At 33.4% G+C, this 20093-nt stretch overlaps 2 protein-coding genes and 1 long non-coding RNA gene across 4 annotated transcripts; 2 read left to right on the forward strand and 1 right to left on the reverse strand.

The window, feature by feature from the left end:
* The first annotated feature begins 1261 nt into the window (after positions 1-1261).
* On the forward strand, positions 1262-9966 carry LOC109177429 (N-glycosylase/DNA lyase OGG1). 2 transcript variants are annotated; one of them, XR_002053580.1, is made up of 4 exons: positions 1262-2050; positions 3808-4018; positions 4692-5172; positions 9501-9966. XR_002053580.1 is itself a non-coding variant. In XM_019326812.1 (3 exons), the coding sequence occupies exons 1-3, from the start codon at positions 1287-1289 to the stop codon at positions 4938-4940; spliced, it is 1224 nt and encodes a 407-aa protein (XP_019182357.1). In that variant the 5' UTR covers positions 1262-1286; the 3' UTR covers positions 4941-5533. The 2 variants fall into 2 exon arrangements, 1 of the variants encoding a protein (XP_019182357.1); XM_019326812.1 differs by lacking the exon at positions 9501-9966 and having other exon boundaries at positions 4692-5533.
* Positions 5212-19490, reverse strand: LOC109177428 (beta-galactosidase 16-like). The gene is made up of 19 exons (XM_019326811.1): positions 18985-19490; positions 15504-15599; positions 14615-14727; positions 13042-13108; positions 12871-12963; positions 12615-12758; positions 12443-12537; positions 12225-12333; positions 11999-12083; positions 11804-11922; positions 11414-11578; positions 10981-11162; positions 10143-10234; positions 9552-9661; positions 9226-9330; positions 8892-8993; positions 8292-8437; positions 7863-8181; positions 5212-6889 (listed from the first exon to the last, which is right to left on the reverse strand). Exons 1-19 carry the CDS (start codon positions 19144-19146, stop codon positions 6779-6781), a joined length of 2415 nt encoding a protein of 804 aa, XP_019182356.1. The 5' UTR covers positions 19147-19490; the 3' UTR covers positions 5212-6778.
* Positions 12280-13059, forward strand: LOC109177430. The gene is made up of 3 exons (XR_002053581.1): positions 12280-12378; positions 12601-12743; positions 12962-13059. It is a non-coding gene; the product is annotated as an uncharacterized LOC109177430 (long non-coding RNA).
* Positions 19491-20093: the final 603 nt, after the last annotated feature.

Genomic DNA, 20093 nt, shown 5'->3' on the forward strand with positions numbered 1-20093 from the left:
AGGAGTCGCCGCCGCAGCTACGTGCTCAGAAGCCTCCAACAGCCACCATGGGTCGAGTAAAGGGTATTTCTTCTTCAGCAATTCCATACAAGAGGACTCCACCCAGTTGCTTGAAGATCTCTTCCCAGGATGTTGAGGACAATATCAGCAAATTTGCAAATTAAAGAAGGGTCTTAAACCATCCCAAATTGGTGTAATTCTTCGTGATTCTCATGGAATTGCTCAGGTTAAGAGTATCAGCTTTAAACAAATTATTTAATTATTTAAATATATTACATGTAAGCATTTAGGATATATGTGGATGCTAAGTCAGCAAATTTTAACTCATTACCTGATGGTAACCTGTAAAAAGATCTAATTGCATTTTTTAAAAAAGTTGAAGTGCCTAATTGAAGCTTTTTGTACTTGAGGGGGTTAATTGCACTTTCATCAATAGTTCAAGGGTATATTTAACCCTTATCCCAAAAATATATAAAAGTCATTTAAAATATATCACTTTAAAATTTTATAAAAGTTTAGATTGAATACAACCCATTAATATTGATTACCCTTCTTAATTTCAGTCCATCACAATCTAAATTTACTTTATTAATATCATTTGTTTGCCAGAATCATAATATTGAATTCATTGAAAGTAGTGAATGCATACTTTATCGTTTTTCAAGTAAATAAAAGGTAGGAAAATGTGTCAAATAAACTACTAAATTTTTACACATTGTGCAATTGAACTATCGAACAAAAAAAGTGTTCAATTAGATAATTAAAAACTCAAAAATTATATAAATAACATTTTTTACATGTTATTTCCAACTTCCCGTTAAATATGATGCCATATTTTTTACATGTTATTTCCAACTTCCCGTTCGAACCAAGGCTACCCCTCCTTTGTCGGGGAGGTAGTTATGGCTGTTCCCTCTTTCATCTAGATTAGATAGTGGAGGGGACAACCATAGTTGCCTCCACTTTCGTCCTGTACGAAGGTGGAGGTAGCTCTTCTGAAATTTTTAAAAAATTATTTTTTCTTTTAATTTTTAAAAATTATAATTATTATTTTTAAAATATAATTTGACACTATGATATCATATTTAAAATTTGAAATTAATTTATAAAAAATATTATTTGTACAAATTTTGAATTTTTAATAGTGTAATTACATATTTTTTTGTTTGATAATTTTTTATTAAACAATGGAATAGTTTAGTGACCTATTGTCCTATTTGACATTTTTTTCTAAAAAGTATAATGATTGATTCGACCGTTGGTTGCGCGTCTCCGGGTCATCTTCGATGAAACCCAAAACGTTCATACTGCTTCAGCCACAGAGTGCTCTACTAACCATGAAGAAGAGGAACCAATCATACAGACGGAGTCAACCCCAGACGGTACCTTCCACCCCACCAAGCCCACAGATTTTCCGCGCCATTGCCGGAAAAATCTCCTCCTCTTCTTCTTCATACTCTTCCAAGAAGCCCTTGAGCCTTACCCTCACCACTCAACAAGACACCAATTGGGTGCCCTTAAACCTCGGCAGAACCGAGCTCTACCTGCCCTTGACCTTCCCCACAGGCCAGACTTTCAGGTGGAAGCAGACGGGCCCACTCCAGTTCACCGGGGTCGTCGGTGGGTCCCACTTGGTCTCCCTGAAGCAATTGGAGAATGGAGATGTCGGTTACCATCTCCACCGCACAACCAGCGTGGATGATGATGATGTTGCCCTTGCCAGGGCCGCCTTGCGTGATTTTCTCAATGTGGGGATTTCTCTTGGTGAGATTTGGGAGACATTTAAGACCTCCGATCCTAGATTTGCCGAGTTGGCCGATCATTTGGGAGGGGCCAGAGTGCTCAGGCAGGACCCTCTTGAGTGCCTAATCCAGTTCATTTGCTCCTCTAATAACAATATTAAGAGAATTACATTGATGGTTGATTTCATTTCGTCATTGGGGAATTATTTGGGCACTGTTGAAGGGTTTAAATTTTACGAATTCCCAACCTTGGACCGGCTATCGAGGGTTTCTGACGCTGAGCTCAGGGAGGCTGGTTTTGGTTACAGGTGTTAGCCTTTTATCTAATTTAGAGATTTCCATTCTTATGATTCATATAGTTTATTCTGATATTGCTTCCTGATTTACCAATTTGAGATCATGTTACAATATATTGGGTTTCCCAGTAAGTCAAACACCAATTTGATAGAGGCACTATGCTTCCTGTAAGTCAAACACTTTGGTTACCTGGTTGCCATACTCCTCTTAAAACCAATTGGTGATAAGTAGGCAGATCGAGAAGGGCTGAATTTGGCCGACCCGGCCAACGCCGTCTTTTATGGTTCTTTTGGACTGAATGCTGATAGAAAACTTGTTATGATTTTATGGAATTTTTGTAAAAAGGATGCTCTTCTAGGTTTCTTTATTGGGGTGACAAGGGAAACCCTCAGCCACTACCCGAGGGTGTGCACGGGGTAAACCCCGCCTTTTGACCCTAGTCGGCAAAGTATCACAAGGAGGTAAACTAGCTTAGGTTGGCCATAGTTGACCGGTTCAAATCAAGAAGGTTGGGATTCGAATTCGTGACGTTGTGGTTACAAGTTTGTATCCTCAGCCAACTTGACTGGGGTTACCCCTCTTCTAGGTTTCTTGAATATACAAACCAAGGCCTCTATGTGGAATTATGGATTTTGTATACTTTTTTTTTTTTGAAAGTTATGGATTTTGTATACAAATGTTTCATGTTTGAAATGTTGTTTTCCTTTGGTTACAAATTATACCTGATAAGGTAAATTTATATACTCATATGCTTGTGCTTTTAGAAGCTGTTTCATATGTCATGAACTGTGTGATGAGAAAGCATACACATTCTATCTCCTGTTCAAAAGTAGTATCATTTACACTGGAATCGGTAAAAGACAGGAATTTTGTTTGCCTTCATTCATTAACAACCTTAGACTACCAGAAATCATTGTTTTCTTCTTCCCTTCTCAGGATGATGAAAAGAACTAGTAAGTTACCATCACAAGTAAAAAGGATTTTTATTTTCCAGTACAAAAATAAAGTACATTATCTACAACTATTGCTTCAAAGTTCAGTAGTTATGACTTGAATTTTCATCAGTTCTGGAGCATAGGCAGTGTCATTTAGTGATATATTTAGGATACCAACAAAGATTATGTATGGGATAAACAACTCGTATGCATTTAATGCATTGTTGAGAAGTACAATTGTATTGAGGTGAAATTTGTCCCAAGAGACCAAGGATCAAGTCTCACCAACGGTAGTGTGGGTGCAACCTCTCAAAATGAGGGGGGCTCCTTGTGCACAGTGAGCAAAAGTCACCATGATGCGATTCCACCTTTCGTCACAAGTACAATTGTATCTATATGGAACAAATAAAGCTGTTTAGAGCACTGTCTCTGCAGCAATATTTCCCCCAGATTTAGTTAAAAGGAGCTGATATCATTTTGCAAACTTCAAAGTTGAAACGTAATTGAATGTTATTAGGTCATATGCATGGACAAGCCAAGGAGCTTCTCTAGTAGATTGTTCAGTTCTGTATACAACTCAACCAGAGCACATTAACAAACCTATATCGAGTTTAAACTAAAAAAGCAGCCCCATACCTCAAGCTTGACTCACATAGTCACATAACTAAAAGAAACACAGAACTTTACACAGAGTTTTTGTTTCTTTGCTTTTATGATTTTTCTTTGACTCTATTTTTAAGATGTTTAGGTTCTCTTAAAATTCAGCATGGTTGCATAACCATATTTTTAACTGGTATATACTTTTTCCTAATGCACTTGTGAAAAATTGACAGGGCAAAATATATAATAGGTACTGTGAAGGCATTACAGTCAAAACCAGGGGGAGGTTATGAATGGCTTGCTTCACTTCGTGAGAGAGATCTTCATGAGGCTGTTGATAGTCTTTGTACTCTGCCTGGTGTTGGTCCCAAGGTTGCAGCCTGTGTTGCTCTCTTCTCTTTGGATCAACACCATGCCATTCCTGTTGATACTCATGTCTGGCAGGTGATATTTCAAGGGCTTTAATGCTCCCCTATTTCTTGAGAGATTGCTATCTCAGAATTTTATTTTCTGTATTTCATTAAGAAAGTGAAATGTATACACTTTGACTCTTCACGATACTTGAGATACTGTCAATCTAGAGAGGGTTTTTTATATTTTAGTTTTAAATAAGTATGGTGGGACGAATGCAGAAGTTGGAGAAATATGGTTGTGTAATGTTAGATATCAAATGATTCTTGTCAGCATGTGGCAAGGAGAGCCATCTCCTGCCAATTTAGGATTGTCTTTGGTAAACATGACACCAAAACTTAAGCTTTGGGAACAATTCTGAACTTGAGATAATTATATTGGAAAACAGATACTACACTCAAGAGAAATCTTGTTAAACTCTGCTTTTTCCATGTAAAATTAGTTTTTTTTTTTTTAAATTTTTTTTAAAATTTTTTATTTTAATTTTTATTTTTTAATCAACTCTTGCTGCTCTTTAGGAAAAAAGAAATGAAATGAAAAAAGAAAGCCACTTGTCCTTTTGAAGAAGGGGCAAGGAGAAAAGTGCCAAGTAAATTGACACCAATGAAGTAAATACTGTTTGCAGTAAATTACTGCTTAGCTGTGTGTGCGCCTGTATGTATGGTATGCCTGTGCCAAGTGATGTCTTGTGCTGTTTTGTTTGTAGATTGCAACTAGGTACCTCATCCCTGAGCTGGCAGGAACCAGTTTGACACCTAAACTTTGCACTCGCGTAGCAGATGCCTTTGTGAACAAATATGGAAAATATGCTGGCTGGGCCCAAACTCTTCTTTTCATTGCGGAACTTCCAACACAAAAAGCAGTCTTGCCATCATCATTTCAAAACACCAAAGAAGAAAAACATTTTGAAAAGAAAAGAAAAATGGGTGGAAACCAAAAAATACTAAATGAATGATAAGATTTGCACGGTTCTTTTCCATATTATTCAACATTGATCCATTGTAACCGAGCAAGGTGTCTATTGCTCGAACTTATGATTCATATCATAAGTAGAAATGGGTTCCAGGAGATTGGAACAGAGAATCTTGGGATTTGGGAAACTGTCAATGGAGAATGGTCATTTTGTGCTAAAAGGAGTTTCTAGTAATGCTTTTGGTCTCTTTCAGTTCCTCCATGGTTTTCAACTGGTAACTTGCTTTTTTTTTTGGGGGTGGGGTGGGGGTGGGGGTCCTTGCTTTTTGTTTTGTTTCAAATGCATCTTCATACTAAAGTTAGCTTGTAGTATTAATGTGCTGCCGTTTATATATTTTTTCTGAGAGGAGATGCTGTAGGCAGGTTTATTTATTGGTTATTTCCTTTTTTACAGGATTTTTTTGGGTGGTTATTTCCTTACTGTATGGTTCAGTTCAGATGTTAACTTCTAGGACTAGTATGCTTTATGCAAGACTGCTCTCCCATTCTTGGCACTTATTTTCCCTGTATATGTAGTTTAATGGACGTGTGTAAAATGGTGATTACTTACTATTCCCTTACTAATTGTATTGAAAATCAGTGGTCTTAATGCATGGGCTGCATGGAAACACGTGGCTCTTATCAACAAAGAGTGATTATCTCTCTCTTTTTGAGTGAACTTAAACCTTTTGAGTTTGGCTTTTACTTTATTATCCTTTTAAGTGATATTCATCAATTCTGAATGTTAATAACACTTCATAGTTCATAAGCTGTTTACTTTTAGCACACTTTGATAAACTCTTTAATCAGTTAAGGAAATTACATTTATGTAATTGTTGGGATCCAAGCTGTAATAAAGCAATTCAAATAACATCACATATGGTGCTGACGTGCTGTCCAGTAAAGATGCTTAAATTGAATGGTTGTAAACTAAATACTATACTTCATTACTTTGGACATGTTTGGCAAAGAATATTGACCATGATTATACACGACCATTTCACTTATTTAAGCCAATAATCCCTGTGTAACTTTGTGTGGATTGTAGATTATTCACAATCCATAATCATGTTCTTTGCCGAGCATGGCCTATATTGTAGCTCCAGTTGCCTCCTTTTTCTATTGCTACAATTATTCTGCTTTGTGATGATAGAATTGCAGTCCCCAAAACTTGTTGTAAAACTTAGCTACTTTTCACAAATGAAGTTATCTGTCCTTTGTAAACATTATTCCTGCTTGAATTTAAATATTAGGTGCACCAGAAATGGGTAGATAAACTAAAAATTTGAATTGGATGTATATTTGCTATCTTAGGTTTAAGCTATTTACTATGCTGTAGCTTGTATTGATCTTTGAATGAATATATTCAATGGTGCCTCTAGATCATTAGCAATTATGTTATCATTTTGAGAAAAGAATGTTAGAACTTGCTGCTCTTTCACCCATGTTGTACATCAACCAGTAAAAGGTTGCAATAAAATTCTTCAGCAAACATGGCCTGTAATCCTGTATGCTAGCTTCAGTTGCCTCTTCTTCCTACTGCTACAGTCTTTCTGCATGGTGATCATAGACTTGTAGTCTGCAAAACTCATTCTAAAGCTTAGGTACTTTTATCACTGGAAGTCATCTGTTCTTTGTAAAAGTTATTCCCACTTGAAAAGTTAATCATTAGGTACAGCTGGAATGGGTTGAAAAATTTCAGATTTGAATTGGATATGTATTTGCTATCAGAGGATTAAACTATCTAGTATCTATTATGCTGTATCTTCTTTTGAACTTAGAATGAATGTGTTGAATGATGCCTATCATTTTGAGCAAAGATTGTTAGAACTTGATACCCTCTCACCCACATTGCACATCAACCAGTAGAGATTTAGGAATTCCTGGACATGGGTCACCACCAAATCTTTTGTATGATTGTGAGATGGTGCATTTCCTTTTCCCTATGCAAGCCTGGCAAGTGATATGAAAATTTAGTTCTGTGAATCAATGACCAAGTAGAGGACAATGCCCATTTTGATTTCAACAGCAATAGTAAAAACTAGAAGCATAATGATTTGGTTTTGTCAAGTTTATTCTAGGGCTTTGATTACAACAGGTTTGCTGACTTTCAGGAGTTGGTATAGACTTTGGCTTCACAATCACCAGTATCAAGAGTCAACCCTTATTCATATCCTTTGACCAAAATGAAATGCACTACAAATTTATTTATGGAATTTATCCATTCTGAGAGGAGAGAGAATGGAATTCAGACTATTACTTGCAGGGGATGGATAATTTAAATATTACGTAGTACAACTACACAGATATTCAGATTTTTTACTTTGATGTGAAATAACTTCTGAGTGAATAAATCTAATTCTACCACTAATGATAGTTTGAACAAGTTTGAGAAGTAATTGGAATATAAGTTCAATATCCAGTCTTGTAAAACACAATCACAAAATTATGACTTGAAAGATTGACCTTATAGGTTTTGTGGGCATATGGAAACTTGTTTCCTATTCGTAGTCTTCTAGCACCTATTTATAGGGCGTTGTATTCTCTTTTCTATATGACAGTTTAAGACAATATACGATAGCATATTAAGAAATCTTCTCTTTTACTTTTGTAACAGTTTTTATTTGTGATCAGGGTTGAGATGTGGTTTTCATAGTATGGCTAATTGGCTACCTTATTGGTTAGTTCATGTTTATTTGACTTATTGATCCATAAATGGCATAAGTACACTTCTATATATCAAAATTTATGCTGAAACAGAAAAAGTTAACAGATTTTCTTGCATAAAATATTTTTAACATGCATGCAGTTAAATACTAGACATGTGTGCTCTTTGGCAGGCTCTATGTATTGATTTTTTGTATTGTAAACTGATGTGAAAGAAAAAATGAACTCAACGCAGAAAGCTAGAGAAAAAAGAACTTACCTTCTCAACAATGGCTCTAGAACTGGATGAATGACAACTCCCAACAGCATAAGCACTGCAGTCACCAGAAGGTCTCCCAAAGCTCGCAAATAAAATTTTAGAAATATTGCGGTTTGGTGGACAATTGAGCTGTACCTTAGGCCTCCTTGCATACCTCTTCCATGGAATTTGAAATGGTGGGTTAGAATCTGTCACATGTCCACAGACACTTGTGATTGAGACTGTATCAAGTGTGATGCCGCAAGGGTTTCCATGTTCCTCCTCAAATAAAATTAACAGATTTCCTGTTGGTTTGAGAAATGATCTAGGAACATTGTACCTGGAAATGTACAAATTTAGTTGTTGGCCTTTGAGTTTTGATCAGGATTTATTTAAAAACAACTTGTATGAAGTGTTCTTGGAGTAGAGTTGACTTGGACTACAACTTACCATGTTTGAGAAGGTGTTCCTGCAAGTGTACGAAATGAGACCCAGTATCGGCCAATACTTTGGCCGTTAACCCAAACTTCTCCTTTGCCCATAGAGCCAAGGTTTAAAGCAAGAGGATCATTGCCCTCAGGCTCATCAAAAAAAGTCTGTCAAGTAGTTATCAACGGAATTAGTTCTGATGCATTTTGTGAAAAAGTTCATATGGTATATCTGCAATTTCAGGATGAAACTTACCCCAATTGGGTGAGTTTCAGTAATGAAGAGATCAAATTAACGGATAAATGAAGCATTCTTAGTTTGTTATTTTTTATTTGGGTTAGTGACATCTTACCAATCAATGCAATGTTTGATGAAAATTGCATTTTTTTTCACTTTGTAGATGATATGCAGTATAATTCTCTATATTTCTATCTGGTGTGTGTTTTGAACTTAAAACTTAATTAACAAGAAATTTGATTAGATTTTCGGTATAGGTTGCAGATAAACTTTCTTGTTCCACTCTCGCATTGGTATCTGCTGTTTTGTTTTATAGACCAGTCATCCAGAATTGTACTACTCCAATGTCTTAAACTACATTTGAGAGTCAAGTCACTCACTTACCTTATACCATACAAGTGGTTGAGCAGAGCTAAACTCTTTCCACTGAACAACATTTGATCCTTTTGTGGTGTAAATTTGTAACTTCTCTCCCAACAATCCAACCTTTAAAAAATGACGAAGAGCTATGCATGAAAATTGAACATTTAACACTTTTATTCAAAAGTGTACCATACAAATAAACCCTGACAGGTTCAGATGAAATTCATTCTATCAGGTAATTTTTTGAAACATTTGTGACACTAACTTATTATATTTCAGTTTCTATTTGCAATGGTTAAACTCTGTAGTTTAAAAAATTAGCTGAGCAGGTTATGATATGTGAAATAACAGCTACCTGATATCCCCAAGAATTATTAGAAAGATCTTGACTTCCTTCACTGCCTTCAATTGTCACTTTATGGGGTCCAAGAGTGCTATGCTCAAGAAATGGTCCTGAATCCTGTAGATTATAAACTGCATGATTTTTCTATGCTTGGTGTTACTGTGTTTTTTACCCTGCTGCTAAAAGTTTGAGAGTTAATTTTCTATGGTGTTGTGATTAGTTGTAAATATATTTGAAATACTCATTGTTTCGATTTTTTTTTTTTTTTTTTTTTAATTTTTTTTAAGGAATCTGTTGAACCAACAAGGAAAGATGAAAGTTTGAGTTGAAGTAATTACAGGTAATCCGACCGTTGCACTCAGCAGGGAAATGTTGTTCATTCCCTCATTCAGAGAAACTGTGCTCTCTAGTGTAAAACTTGAGCTCCTAAAAGCTCCATGTGCAGAACCTGAAAACATGAGAGCAAAATCAGTAGTAACTTTTATTAGATGTTTCTAGGATAGAGGCAATTGCTATGAGAGGTTTTATTATGCTTTTAATATGGCTAGTAAATCTATTTTCAGTATCCAACACAATAAGAGAAAATATCTACAAACACCATGTAAGGAAGGCCCCTGAAAGTTGAGCTCAGGTGCTTAGAAAATGAGGTTCAAATTCCCTGTACAAAACTCTACAGAAATAAGAATACTCTTGATATTCCTTGGTGGATTTGCAAATGCCTTTAATACCACTATGGATAGCTTGGGAATTTCAGAATTCCTTTTTCAGTTGGGTAAAGTCTCAGTTCCTACCTCAAATTTTATATAGGATGTTTAAATTCTTCTCAACTTAGACAATAAAAATGCTCATACTTCTGCATGGATGAACAAGTATTTTGGAGAAAATTGAGTGGCTATTATATCATTGTGCTACAGTCCAGCAATGCTTACCTACTAGTTCTCCATTAACGAATATATGTAAAACATGTCCTAAAGAATTCACACTGATTGCAGATTTGGGATCTGAGGAATCTTGCTGTAAACTGTCATAGAAATTCAAAGTTAGTATAGTACAGAGCATGAAAGGTGTACACCTGTGATAGTTTCCCTAGCACTTTCACACATTTTTAGCTGGTGTTCTTTTCCTTAGGATTTTAAATGGATTAGAGTTTTAAAGGTATCTAGTGATATTGAACTGCTAAAGGTCTAACTACTGTCTAGAACCAAATATAAAAAATTTGTGGAAACCGATGAACAACAGACCTAAATGACATATTTGCTTCTGATGAATAGCGTCGATAAAATACTTTTAGCTTCTGAACTTGTTTTGCTATTGCTGTCCATAGCTTTGGGTTATAAGGATGAAGATGAACTTGAAATGGCAGATTTGCCCTTCAACTTAACGCCACTTGCATGGATTAAGTAACGTAAGACCACAAGAGGTCACTTTTTGATACTAAGAGGATGGTCACTGGTCGGTTTAAAAGTTTAGGATGACAGGTGGTAAAACCACAATACTCGGAGGACCATTGAAGGTATTAACTCTATATTACAAAGCATCAAAGGTGTACACCTGTGATAGTTTCCTTAGCACTTTCACACATTTTTTAGCTGGTGTTCTTCTCCTTGGGATTTTAAAGGTATCTAGTGATATTGAATTGCAAAGGTCTAACTACTGTCTAGAACCAAATATATAAATTTTGTGAAAACCTAAGGAAAAGTCTGGGGCTTAGTTTGAAGTCCAGAGGGATCTTTTTAGCATATAAATTCTGTAAGATTTTATGCTTACCTCATTGTGTACCATAGGTAATCAGATACATCCTTAGTCGTATTCATGTGCTCTAGCAATTTGTCTGCTCTTATGGTGGTGTCATCAAATTCGGCAACTTGCTCTTTGAATTCTTCCCATTGCTGAGCTGAGTCAAATTTGAGTGCTGGCTGCATTGATCTTGTATTTGATTGTGTATTCACCTGTTGAAAATGGAGAGACGTGAGTCCTTTTGCTTTTAGTCTTTAGCATAAAATGGGAATAGAGAATTCTCCTGGAGAGATATGAACATGTCTTTGGTAGTCGTTACTGGCTGCCGGCTGGTGGTCAAATATTCTATCAAGGACAGTGCAAAAGTTGTGAGGGTTTAGGAAAGGACATGCTCTGCTAGCTAGCACTGAAAAAGAAGGTGGTTAGAGATTTCAACAGCTTAGAGAATCATATCGGAACTTGCCTTGGCAGTGTTGAACACTACTGTCTTGCAGTCGGGTAAGATGCTAATAGATTTTCGAGGCAGTTCATATGAAGAATTCTGAAATTGCACCACTGCACTTTGTTTACCATCACTATTTATTAGAAACGCAGCACAATCTCCTGAATCTCCACGGAACACATAGGCCTGTTGAATAGTTAGGTATTAGGATCTCTCGTTTAAACTAAGAGTAAAACATGGTTTTTTTTTTTTTTTTTTTTTTTTTTTTTTTTTTTTTTTTTTTTAATTTCTTTCATGCTGCATCTTGTTATTATTCCCTTTTTCATTTATATTTTATATTTTATTTTTCAAGCCTCAAGGAAAAGGGCAGGAAAGTTGGTTGAATAGAAACCAATAAAAGAGCATTTTTACTTGTTGAAATTGACCCAGTGAAACATTATAGGGCGTGCCCGAAAGAAGGATCTGTGAACACATTCTGATAGCTGCATGCAACTCCTTTAGATGACCCCATTTTGGCTCTCTGAGTAAACCTGCAGGTGGAGAGTGTTTTTTTACCTGCCCTTTGTATAAAAATGCACATCTTAATCATCTACTAGGATTACTTACCGTATTCATCTAGGGGAGCTTGGTCATAATAACCTGTTATCATAAATGAAGCAGCTGTCCTGCCGAAATTGGTTCCCCCATGATACTGTGTGTGTTAAAACCAAGAACAAGTCTGTGTTAATATTTAGCTTTTTATTTGCTCTTTACAATTTTAAATTGTAGTAACATACGTACTCTATTGGATGATATGATGCATCTAATGAGTAATATAGTTTTGTTCAGTTACCATGTAATAGTTGATATAGCTCCCGTTCTTCCTGGCAATGAAAAGGGCAACATGATAAGCTATATCCTCTGCTGATCTGAGCGTTGCATTGCTGCCGTATACTTGAATGCTTAGACCAGAAAGAAAGAAAGAAAGAAAGGACTTATTAATCCAGGTACTTTGATAATAGAGTAAGTTGGTTGTGATTTCTGTGTTTTATATGCATATATGTGCCTTACAAGCTTGTCCAGTTCTCTGTCCAAATTGCTGGCTTATTTGGCGAGTTTGGAGCGAAATTGATTTCCCCGCATTTCATCCCATTGCATGCATTAATCTGCTGACAGATAATTTGTGTTCATATATACTTCCTAGAGACTGATATGGAAATGGAGTGAAGGTGGGAGAGCTCACAACAGGGTCGGGAGCGTCATCTTGCTTACACATGTCCCATGGCACGCCAGTCTCGAGTCCCACTGCCATTTCTGCTGCCCAACGAACATAAGATGGGCCCTTCTCCCCAAACGCCGCTTCTATATTCTGGTACTCGTTCTCAATCTGTAAATTTGTGTTTATATTCTCGTCACGCAAATAATGGTAGCATAACCCTGTTATAGAACTGTTTCAGTTTTCTGGAAAAATCGAGAATTAAAAAAATGCAAGATCTAACCTGTGACAGTATGATAGGACCTCCTTGAGAAGCATACAGCCCTTCTGACTTCATCATGTTCACTATCTTTGCTGTGTAATTTTGCATGTAGAGCTGGAAGAAGGGTGGATTTGATGACACACTATTTCGAGATTTTCAAGAGGATCGGAGCACACTCGAGGGAGTCATTACCTTAAAGGGTTCGTTATCAGATCGGAAAACAATGCCGGGGACATCATGCAACCAAAACGGGAAGCCCCTGTTACACCAGCACAATTTCTATTAAGGTACGGACTCCATATTAGTACATTTACCACTTAAACATTAGTTCATCCTATGAATTTCCAAATGTGACTATTTGTGGGTCTATTGGTTTAGGGATTTGGGTGGGTATTGAACTAAAAATGCTAAATTTTATTTGTAATAATATTTTTGTTACTTGTTCATTGATTAGATGAAGAGAGAAAAAATAAAAATAAAAGTTTGCTATCTATTGCTACCAATGATATGCTGTTACATCAGGAAGTAAAGTGTAAAATTGAGAACACAAATTGTAAAACTCTTAAATAGGTCCACATATAAGCCAGAAGGGGTTAACTTAGTCCTAAACGATGTATAAATTATGTATTTTTAGTATTGGAATTGTGAACTTTTAAGATATAAATTGTATTTCTAAGTCAAAACACATAAGAGTTATAGAAGGGAATTTGTGAATAGAATACATGGTCATCAAATCTTAATCTGTTAATATTGTGTGACTGTAGTATTTGAAAGGAATGGTAATCAATTACATATATATTAACATTGTGTGTTCGAGCTTTCAAAAAAAAAAATATTGTGTATTTATCGTATTTAGTATGTAAATTGTGAATATTTAGACGCAGATCCACTTTGCAAGGTGGACTCGAGTACAGAGAACCAATCACGGTAAGTGGTGGTTCATTGATCCTTATCAATGCACAAAGTAATATTTCATAGTACATTTGAGAAGAATCGAATCTTTAACTTTATGTCAGTTTGTGTCACCCAATCACAAAAGTTAATGTTATTACACAAATAACCATGACTAACTATAGTGGTTAATTGAATTAATTTTACTTTATATATGGGGTAAAGTGGAGTAGGAGGGGCTTACCCATACCCATACATGTGTTACATTCTTCCTCTAAAATTAATTTTTCATTTTCATTCCATGTCAAAGTGGATTTTTCTTTTGTGATATGGAGTATCTATTTATTTAATTAATCTGTAATGAAGTTAGGTTGTGTTTGGAAAGGAGAAAAATACTACAGCCAATGGATCAAAGGAAAACCAATTCAATTTTTTAGAAAATGATTTTTTTTTTTTGAAGTCATTTTCTATCATAGCTATCTCCGAACAAATCCGACATCCCGCATCAATGGTTTCTGTCAGGAACCAAACATTGGTTCCTGACGGAAACCAGATTAAATCTGGTCTCTAACGGAAACCAGTTTGAAGTCGGCTTCTGTTTTTTTTTTTTTTTTTTTTTTTTTTTTTTTTTTTTTTTTAAATAAAATAATTAACATTGATTTTTTTTTCTTTTATGAAATCGGTGTTTAATTATGCAATAAACCAAAGATACCAAGATAGTTTTTTAAAATGTAACCAAATACTGGAAAGGAAATGTTCTTGGGAAAATAAGTCATTTTTCTAATTTCCAAACACAGTCTTAGTGGATTCTCTATATCTTCATTATTTCATGTCTTATAAGTAATGTCTCAGGATTAAATAGGATTTTTGTTACCCATAAGTCCATTCAGCTTCAATATATGGTCCGATACGAAGGCATGCATAAAGACCTTGTGCTTGAATTTCCTTCACGAATCTCACTATATCCTTTCTTCCGCTAAAATCATACTGAAAATCAAGAATTCGACTTGTATTTTATTACCTTGTACAGTACAATTTAAAAATTAAAATATTAAATTAAACAATGCATTAACATTTATATATTATTATTAGTTTTTTTTTTTTAAAAAAAAAAAATCAAAGTCTTATAATTCAACCAATTTTATATTATAAATTTTGATGTCAATCTCATAGGGTGTGGTTGGTTCACGCATGAGAATTGAAATCAGAATGTGAATCAAATATTACTTGGTAATGGTAATGAGTTTTGGTGAATGTATTTTGCATGTTTGGTAGTAGGGTGGAACTTGAATGATTACCAATATTGTTGTTTGGTCATGTATAATCGTATAATGAGAATAAAGGTTTTAAAAATACAAGAACAAAAAATCAAGATAATTTATTGTAATATAAAGACATCTAAAGTACCAATATGAACAAAAAAAATAAAAACAAAAATCTAAAAGCACTAATCTAAAATTAAAAATCAAATTACTAATTAGAAGAAAATTAATAGAATGAAATCATTATTTTATTAGGGAATGTGTTTTTTTAATTAAGGAGGTAATCAAATCTCATTGTAGTATTCTAGAAATCTGTCAACTAAACAATAATAATGACTTTGATTACCATTCTTGATAGCTAAACTCATGATTTGATTATCATGCATGGTGTGCATTAGATGTCAGACTCAATTTGAACATTATTTATTTTTTTTTTTAAAGAAAAATCTATCTGATGTAAAAATAAAAATAAAAAATAAAAAAGAGAGGTGTAAGTTGTACCTGACCAGGTTGAGGCTCGTGAAGGTTCCAAAACGTGTATGTCTGTATTACATCCAACCCTCCCTCTTTGGCTTTTTTTATTAGAGAAGGCCACATCTTAAAAAAAAAAAAAAAAGTATAGTATTACACAATAAAAGAGTGCAGATATTTATGTTTATGTCAAATTTCTTTAAATGCATTTTCGATATATATAGAGAGAGAGTGAGGGGTTCTCGTGCGGGTAGTGCTTGTCATGTGGATGTGTGGTCACACATTATTAGCTACGTATAAATGCACTACAAAGTGTTCGAAAATAAACTATTAGGTGTGGGGCATTTGTGCGTTACTGTGTGGTGCATTTATACATACCTAATGGTGCAATTTGGACTGGCCGCACGGGAAGCCCGGACCTCATTTGAACCAATAATATATATAGGTAGAACGCTCACCAAGACTACGTGGTCTAATGGTATTCGGGTTGGACTTTCATTTGGAAGGTTATGAGTTCGAGATTCATGGGGGCGTTATTAGTTCTTTGCATTAAAAAAAAAAAAGGTAGAACGCTCATTGCCTTTTTTTTTTTTTTTTTTTTTTTTTTTTTTAATTTTATTAAATTCTTGAAATTAGAACATCGTCATTTGTTTTTAAGATAAACAAACTAAATTTATTCTCATTTCTCACCCACACACTTTTTTGTCCAAAGCTCGATAAAAAAGTATTTGTGGTTTAATATATATATATATATATATATATATATATATATATATATATATATATATATATATATATATATATATATATATATATATATATTTGTAGTATTTAGTTTAATGTTTGTATATAAAATTTTCACATTTTGAAATTATATTTAAAATAGTATTAAATACAAAATGATGGACTTATAAATTATTTAAAATGTAAAGAAAAAAAAAAAGAAGAGTTGGTCTAGTGAATGCATAATAAACAAGATAAGTAAAATACTAAAACAGTTAAAAGAAGTGTGTGTATTTTTTTATTTATACATTTAATTAATTAATTATTTTAATTTTGATTCATGTTTACCACTAAATAAAAATGTTACTTTTACTAAAATCATTCTAATTATTGATAGCTTAATAATTTATTGTTAATAATAGGTTGTGTTAGAGGTTTTAACTAATGAATAGTATTCAAAGGTTCATAGAAAAGTGTTGAGTAATTAGTAGTTTAGTATTAACATGCTTGATTTACAGAATAAGTTGAGAAATGAATATAATAACATTTCTAGGATCGGAGTAGACATAGGTCTTGTTTGGTAATATAGTTAGTTTATCATTCAATTTTGCCTTATTTAACTACTATTAGCTGTTTGACATGGTTAAACAATCAATATAAGTATTTGATTAATTAGCTTTTTGTAACAGCTTATTGATTCAAAATGCTAAAAATAAAAAAGCTATTCAAAGTATTTTTTTCGATCTAGCTTTTTGAAAAAGTTATTTTACATGTAATTAGCTACCAGTTAACAACTAATTTACCAAACACTTTTATACAATCAGCCAATGCTATCAATTAGTCAAACTACTAATCCAATCAACTAAGTAGCTAACAGCTATTTACCAAACACTCACATAATTTATTGATTGGTAATTTATTTTACTCTCAGAAATGAGTATCTTTTTTTGGGAATACTTAATTTATCTTTATATATTTTTGTTATGTATAATGATGATGATAATGTAGTATGGAGGATAATTTTGTCGTTTGAATTCTTATTGTATTTTTTTTTTTTTGAAGGGAATTCTTATTGTATTTATGTCCCTTAATAAAAGATCAAACAAATTTCTGTTGGTTTGACCGTTGGGCGTTTGTGGCGTAACGTATTGTCCAAAACAAGCTGCATAATTTTCGGCCATATTTCAAACGATACAGCTAATGAAATTTGAAATGTGTGACCCACATGGTGGTGTCACGTTCGACCTATTTTTTCTTGTGTTGCGTGAGTACTGCATCACTCAACACGGGAATAATTCTTTAGTCATATGCTCCTTCGGTCCTTCCTAAAAATATTTGTTATGAGAAACAAAGTATAATTTTAGAATTTATTGTATAATATTTCATTATTTATTTATTTATATAATTCCTTGTTTTCAGCTGCCCCACTCCTTATAAATATTGTTTAAAAGAAAAAAATAAAATCATCTCTAATTACAACTTAGAATTGATAAGTTAGTTTGTAGCCATTAAAAAAATTATTAATATTATAAAGTATATTTGAATTAATTCCACTATTGATCGACTATAATAATATGACAAGCATTACATTGTTGAGGATATGAAACTGGAGAGTCGAAATCTAAAAAGTGGTATAATGGTGCATCAAGTGTAATTGTACACTTGTGTAGTGGTGCAATAATGTATATTTACTATATCAAAATTATTATAAACCACAAGATCAACAGTGCATAATGGTATATAGATTCATATGTTAACATAGAAGTTCTCATTTGAACCTAATTCTATATATATATATATATATATATATATATATATATATATATATATATATATATGCTTGCTTTTGATCATGGCTTTCCATTTGACCACATTATCCATTAATTTATTTTTTTAAATTCACCAAATTCAGTCCCAAGTATATGGTTCGGATTAAAAATTGATGATTTAACTTCTCATTAGTTCATTATACATTCAAAAAAAAAAAAAGAAAACCTTCCTTCAATTTTTACTTTTAGACTTTGTTTGGTATAACTTATTTTAGAGTTTATGATTTATTTTAAATTATAAATAAATTATAAGTTCCGTTTGGTAAAACATGGAGAACTTAAAATAATAACTTATTTTGAAACATACTTCAAGTAGCGTTTCAAAATAAGCTCCTAACTTTTTAAATGAGTGTTAGCTGATTGAGTTAGTGGATTTGACTAGTTGATAACATTAGCTGATTATAGAAAAATATTTGGTAAATTAATTATTAGTTGTTAGCTTATTACATACAAAATTCAAAAAGCTAATAAAAAAGTTACTTTGAACAGCTTTTTGAATTTTAACATTTTGAAGCAATAAGTTGTTATAAAAAGCTAATTAATCGAACACTCATATTGATTGTTTAACAAAGTCAAATAAGTAGTAGTCAAATTATAAGTCAGAATTGATTTAACAATGGCTAAATCTTTTTCTTTTTAATATCTTTATTAATTTACAAAAAATGTCATCATTTACCATTTATTAATCGAAATCTTAATATTTTAATTTATCTTTTTATGTCTTTTTATACTTATCAGCTAATTCAATAATTAATTTTAATAAACACTTTAATTTTAATTAATTAGCTTATTAACTGCTAACTTTTCAACTAGCATTTCAGTTAGCCTGGTCAAACTGAGCCATTACCCTTTTAAAAAAAAAAGTATATCTTCTAAAAAAAAATAGATGATATTTGTAGGAATTGGATAAACTGAAAATGTAATGCAATGTAAATTTATAAAAGAGATAGACAACTTACATCTGGGGTGCTACGAGGATAATGAATAGAACCGGAGAACAAAAGCTTCCGTTGGCCGTCGATGATGAGTGATCTCCCGTCGTACGTGACATCTCCTCCGCGGACGGCGGCCGCCGCCGCCGCCAGCAGCCACCATGCCCACCAGCGCCACCACATACACATGTCTGCGTATATAAACCTCCGGATTTGCACAAATGATGAGGAAGCAAAATGCTTCAATTTCTTCGCAGTGACATCGATCTGCAGCAGCGAGATAGAATTCTCGGTTTCGCCGCCAATGCAGTTTGTTGGTGAGGATCGGAGTTGTTTAATGCGTATGCTTATAAGAGCGCCGGGTCGGGGCGGTTGGGGGTTGAAACTTTGAAGCAAAGATTTGAATTGATGGAAGCTAGCAGACAAGTGAAGGGATTCGTTAGAAAGGCATGTAATAATAAGCAAGCTTTGTAGAGTGTGGGAGTAAGGAACAATGCATGAATTTTGGCTTATGCGGAAGCATAGAGCTGTCAAAAAGTTTATTTCATTGTTCGTTCCGGAACAAAAAAAAAAAAAAAAAAAAAGATGTTACCCTTGTGACACAAAGATAGACTCGCTAACTTCAGGCATCCTCACAATTTATTGTGAGAAATTTTACAACTGCAACGTGGGCAATGTTACTTTCTCCTGTAACACTAAAAATACACTCAATTACTCTATACTAGTAATTTTAATCCTTAACTTTTTTTTTTTTTTTTTTTACTTAATATATCGGTATTTTAGTACTCTGTAGTTTTTTATATTTCTTCTTTAATTATAATCGTCATTTTTAGTATTGAATGATATTTTAATTTATCTGTTAAATATAGAACTTGATTTTAACAAGTTCATGGGAAAAAGAATGATAATGTACAACAATTGAAGAGGAAACATTTAGGAGAGAAGATTATCAATTCTGTTTTGAAAATGAAATACCAAAATTGAAAACGATATGAGGCGAAAAGATAATTAATTACTAAAATACTTATGTATTAAATTAAATAAAAATCTAATGCAGTTAATTTAATGATTTTGTGGACTAAAACTATAATCTTTTTGAAAAATTAGATAAATGTATTTTAATAGTAAAAAGTGAG

The sequence above is a fragment of the Ipomoea nil genome, unplaced genomic scaffold, assembly GCF_001879475.1.
Source record: "Ipomoea nil cultivar Tokyo-kokei standard unplaced genomic scaffold, Asagao_1.1 scaffold0804, whole genome shotgun sequence".
NCBI lineage: Eukaryota > Viridiplantae > Streptophyta > Magnoliopsida > Solanales > Convolvulaceae > Ipomoea > Ipomoea nil.

What these genes read in the sequence shown, in the direction of transcription:
- LOC109177428 (XM_019326811.1), bottom strand. Translation starts at nt 19,146, where the DNA reads ATGTGTATGTGGTGGCGCTGGTGGGCATGGTGGCTGCTGGCGGCGGCG. An exon ending in GCTATATCAACTATTACATG is followed by an intron (nt 12,084 to 12,224) that starts GTAACTGAACAA and finishes TAACACACACAG; the next exon opens with TATCATGGGGGAACCAATTT. An exon ending in CACTGGGTCAATTTCAACAA is followed by an intron (nt 11,579 to 11,803) that starts GTAAAAATGCTC and finishes ACTATTCAACAG; the next exon opens with GCCTATGTGTTCCGTGGAGA.
- LOC109177429 (XM_019326812.1), top strand. Translation starts at nt 1,287, where the DNA reads ATGAAACCCAAAACGTTCATACTGCTTCAGCCACAGAGTGCTCTACTA. An exon ending in GAGGCTGGTTTTGGTTACAG is followed by an intron (nt 2,051 to 3,807) that starts GTGTTAGCCTTT and finishes AAAAATTGACAG; the next exon opens with GGCAAAATATATAATAGGTA. An exon ending in TTGATACTCATGTCTGGCAG is followed by an intron (nt 4,019 to 4,691) that starts GTGATATTTCAA and finishes TTTTGTTTGTAG; the next exon opens with ATTGCAACTAGGTACCTCAT.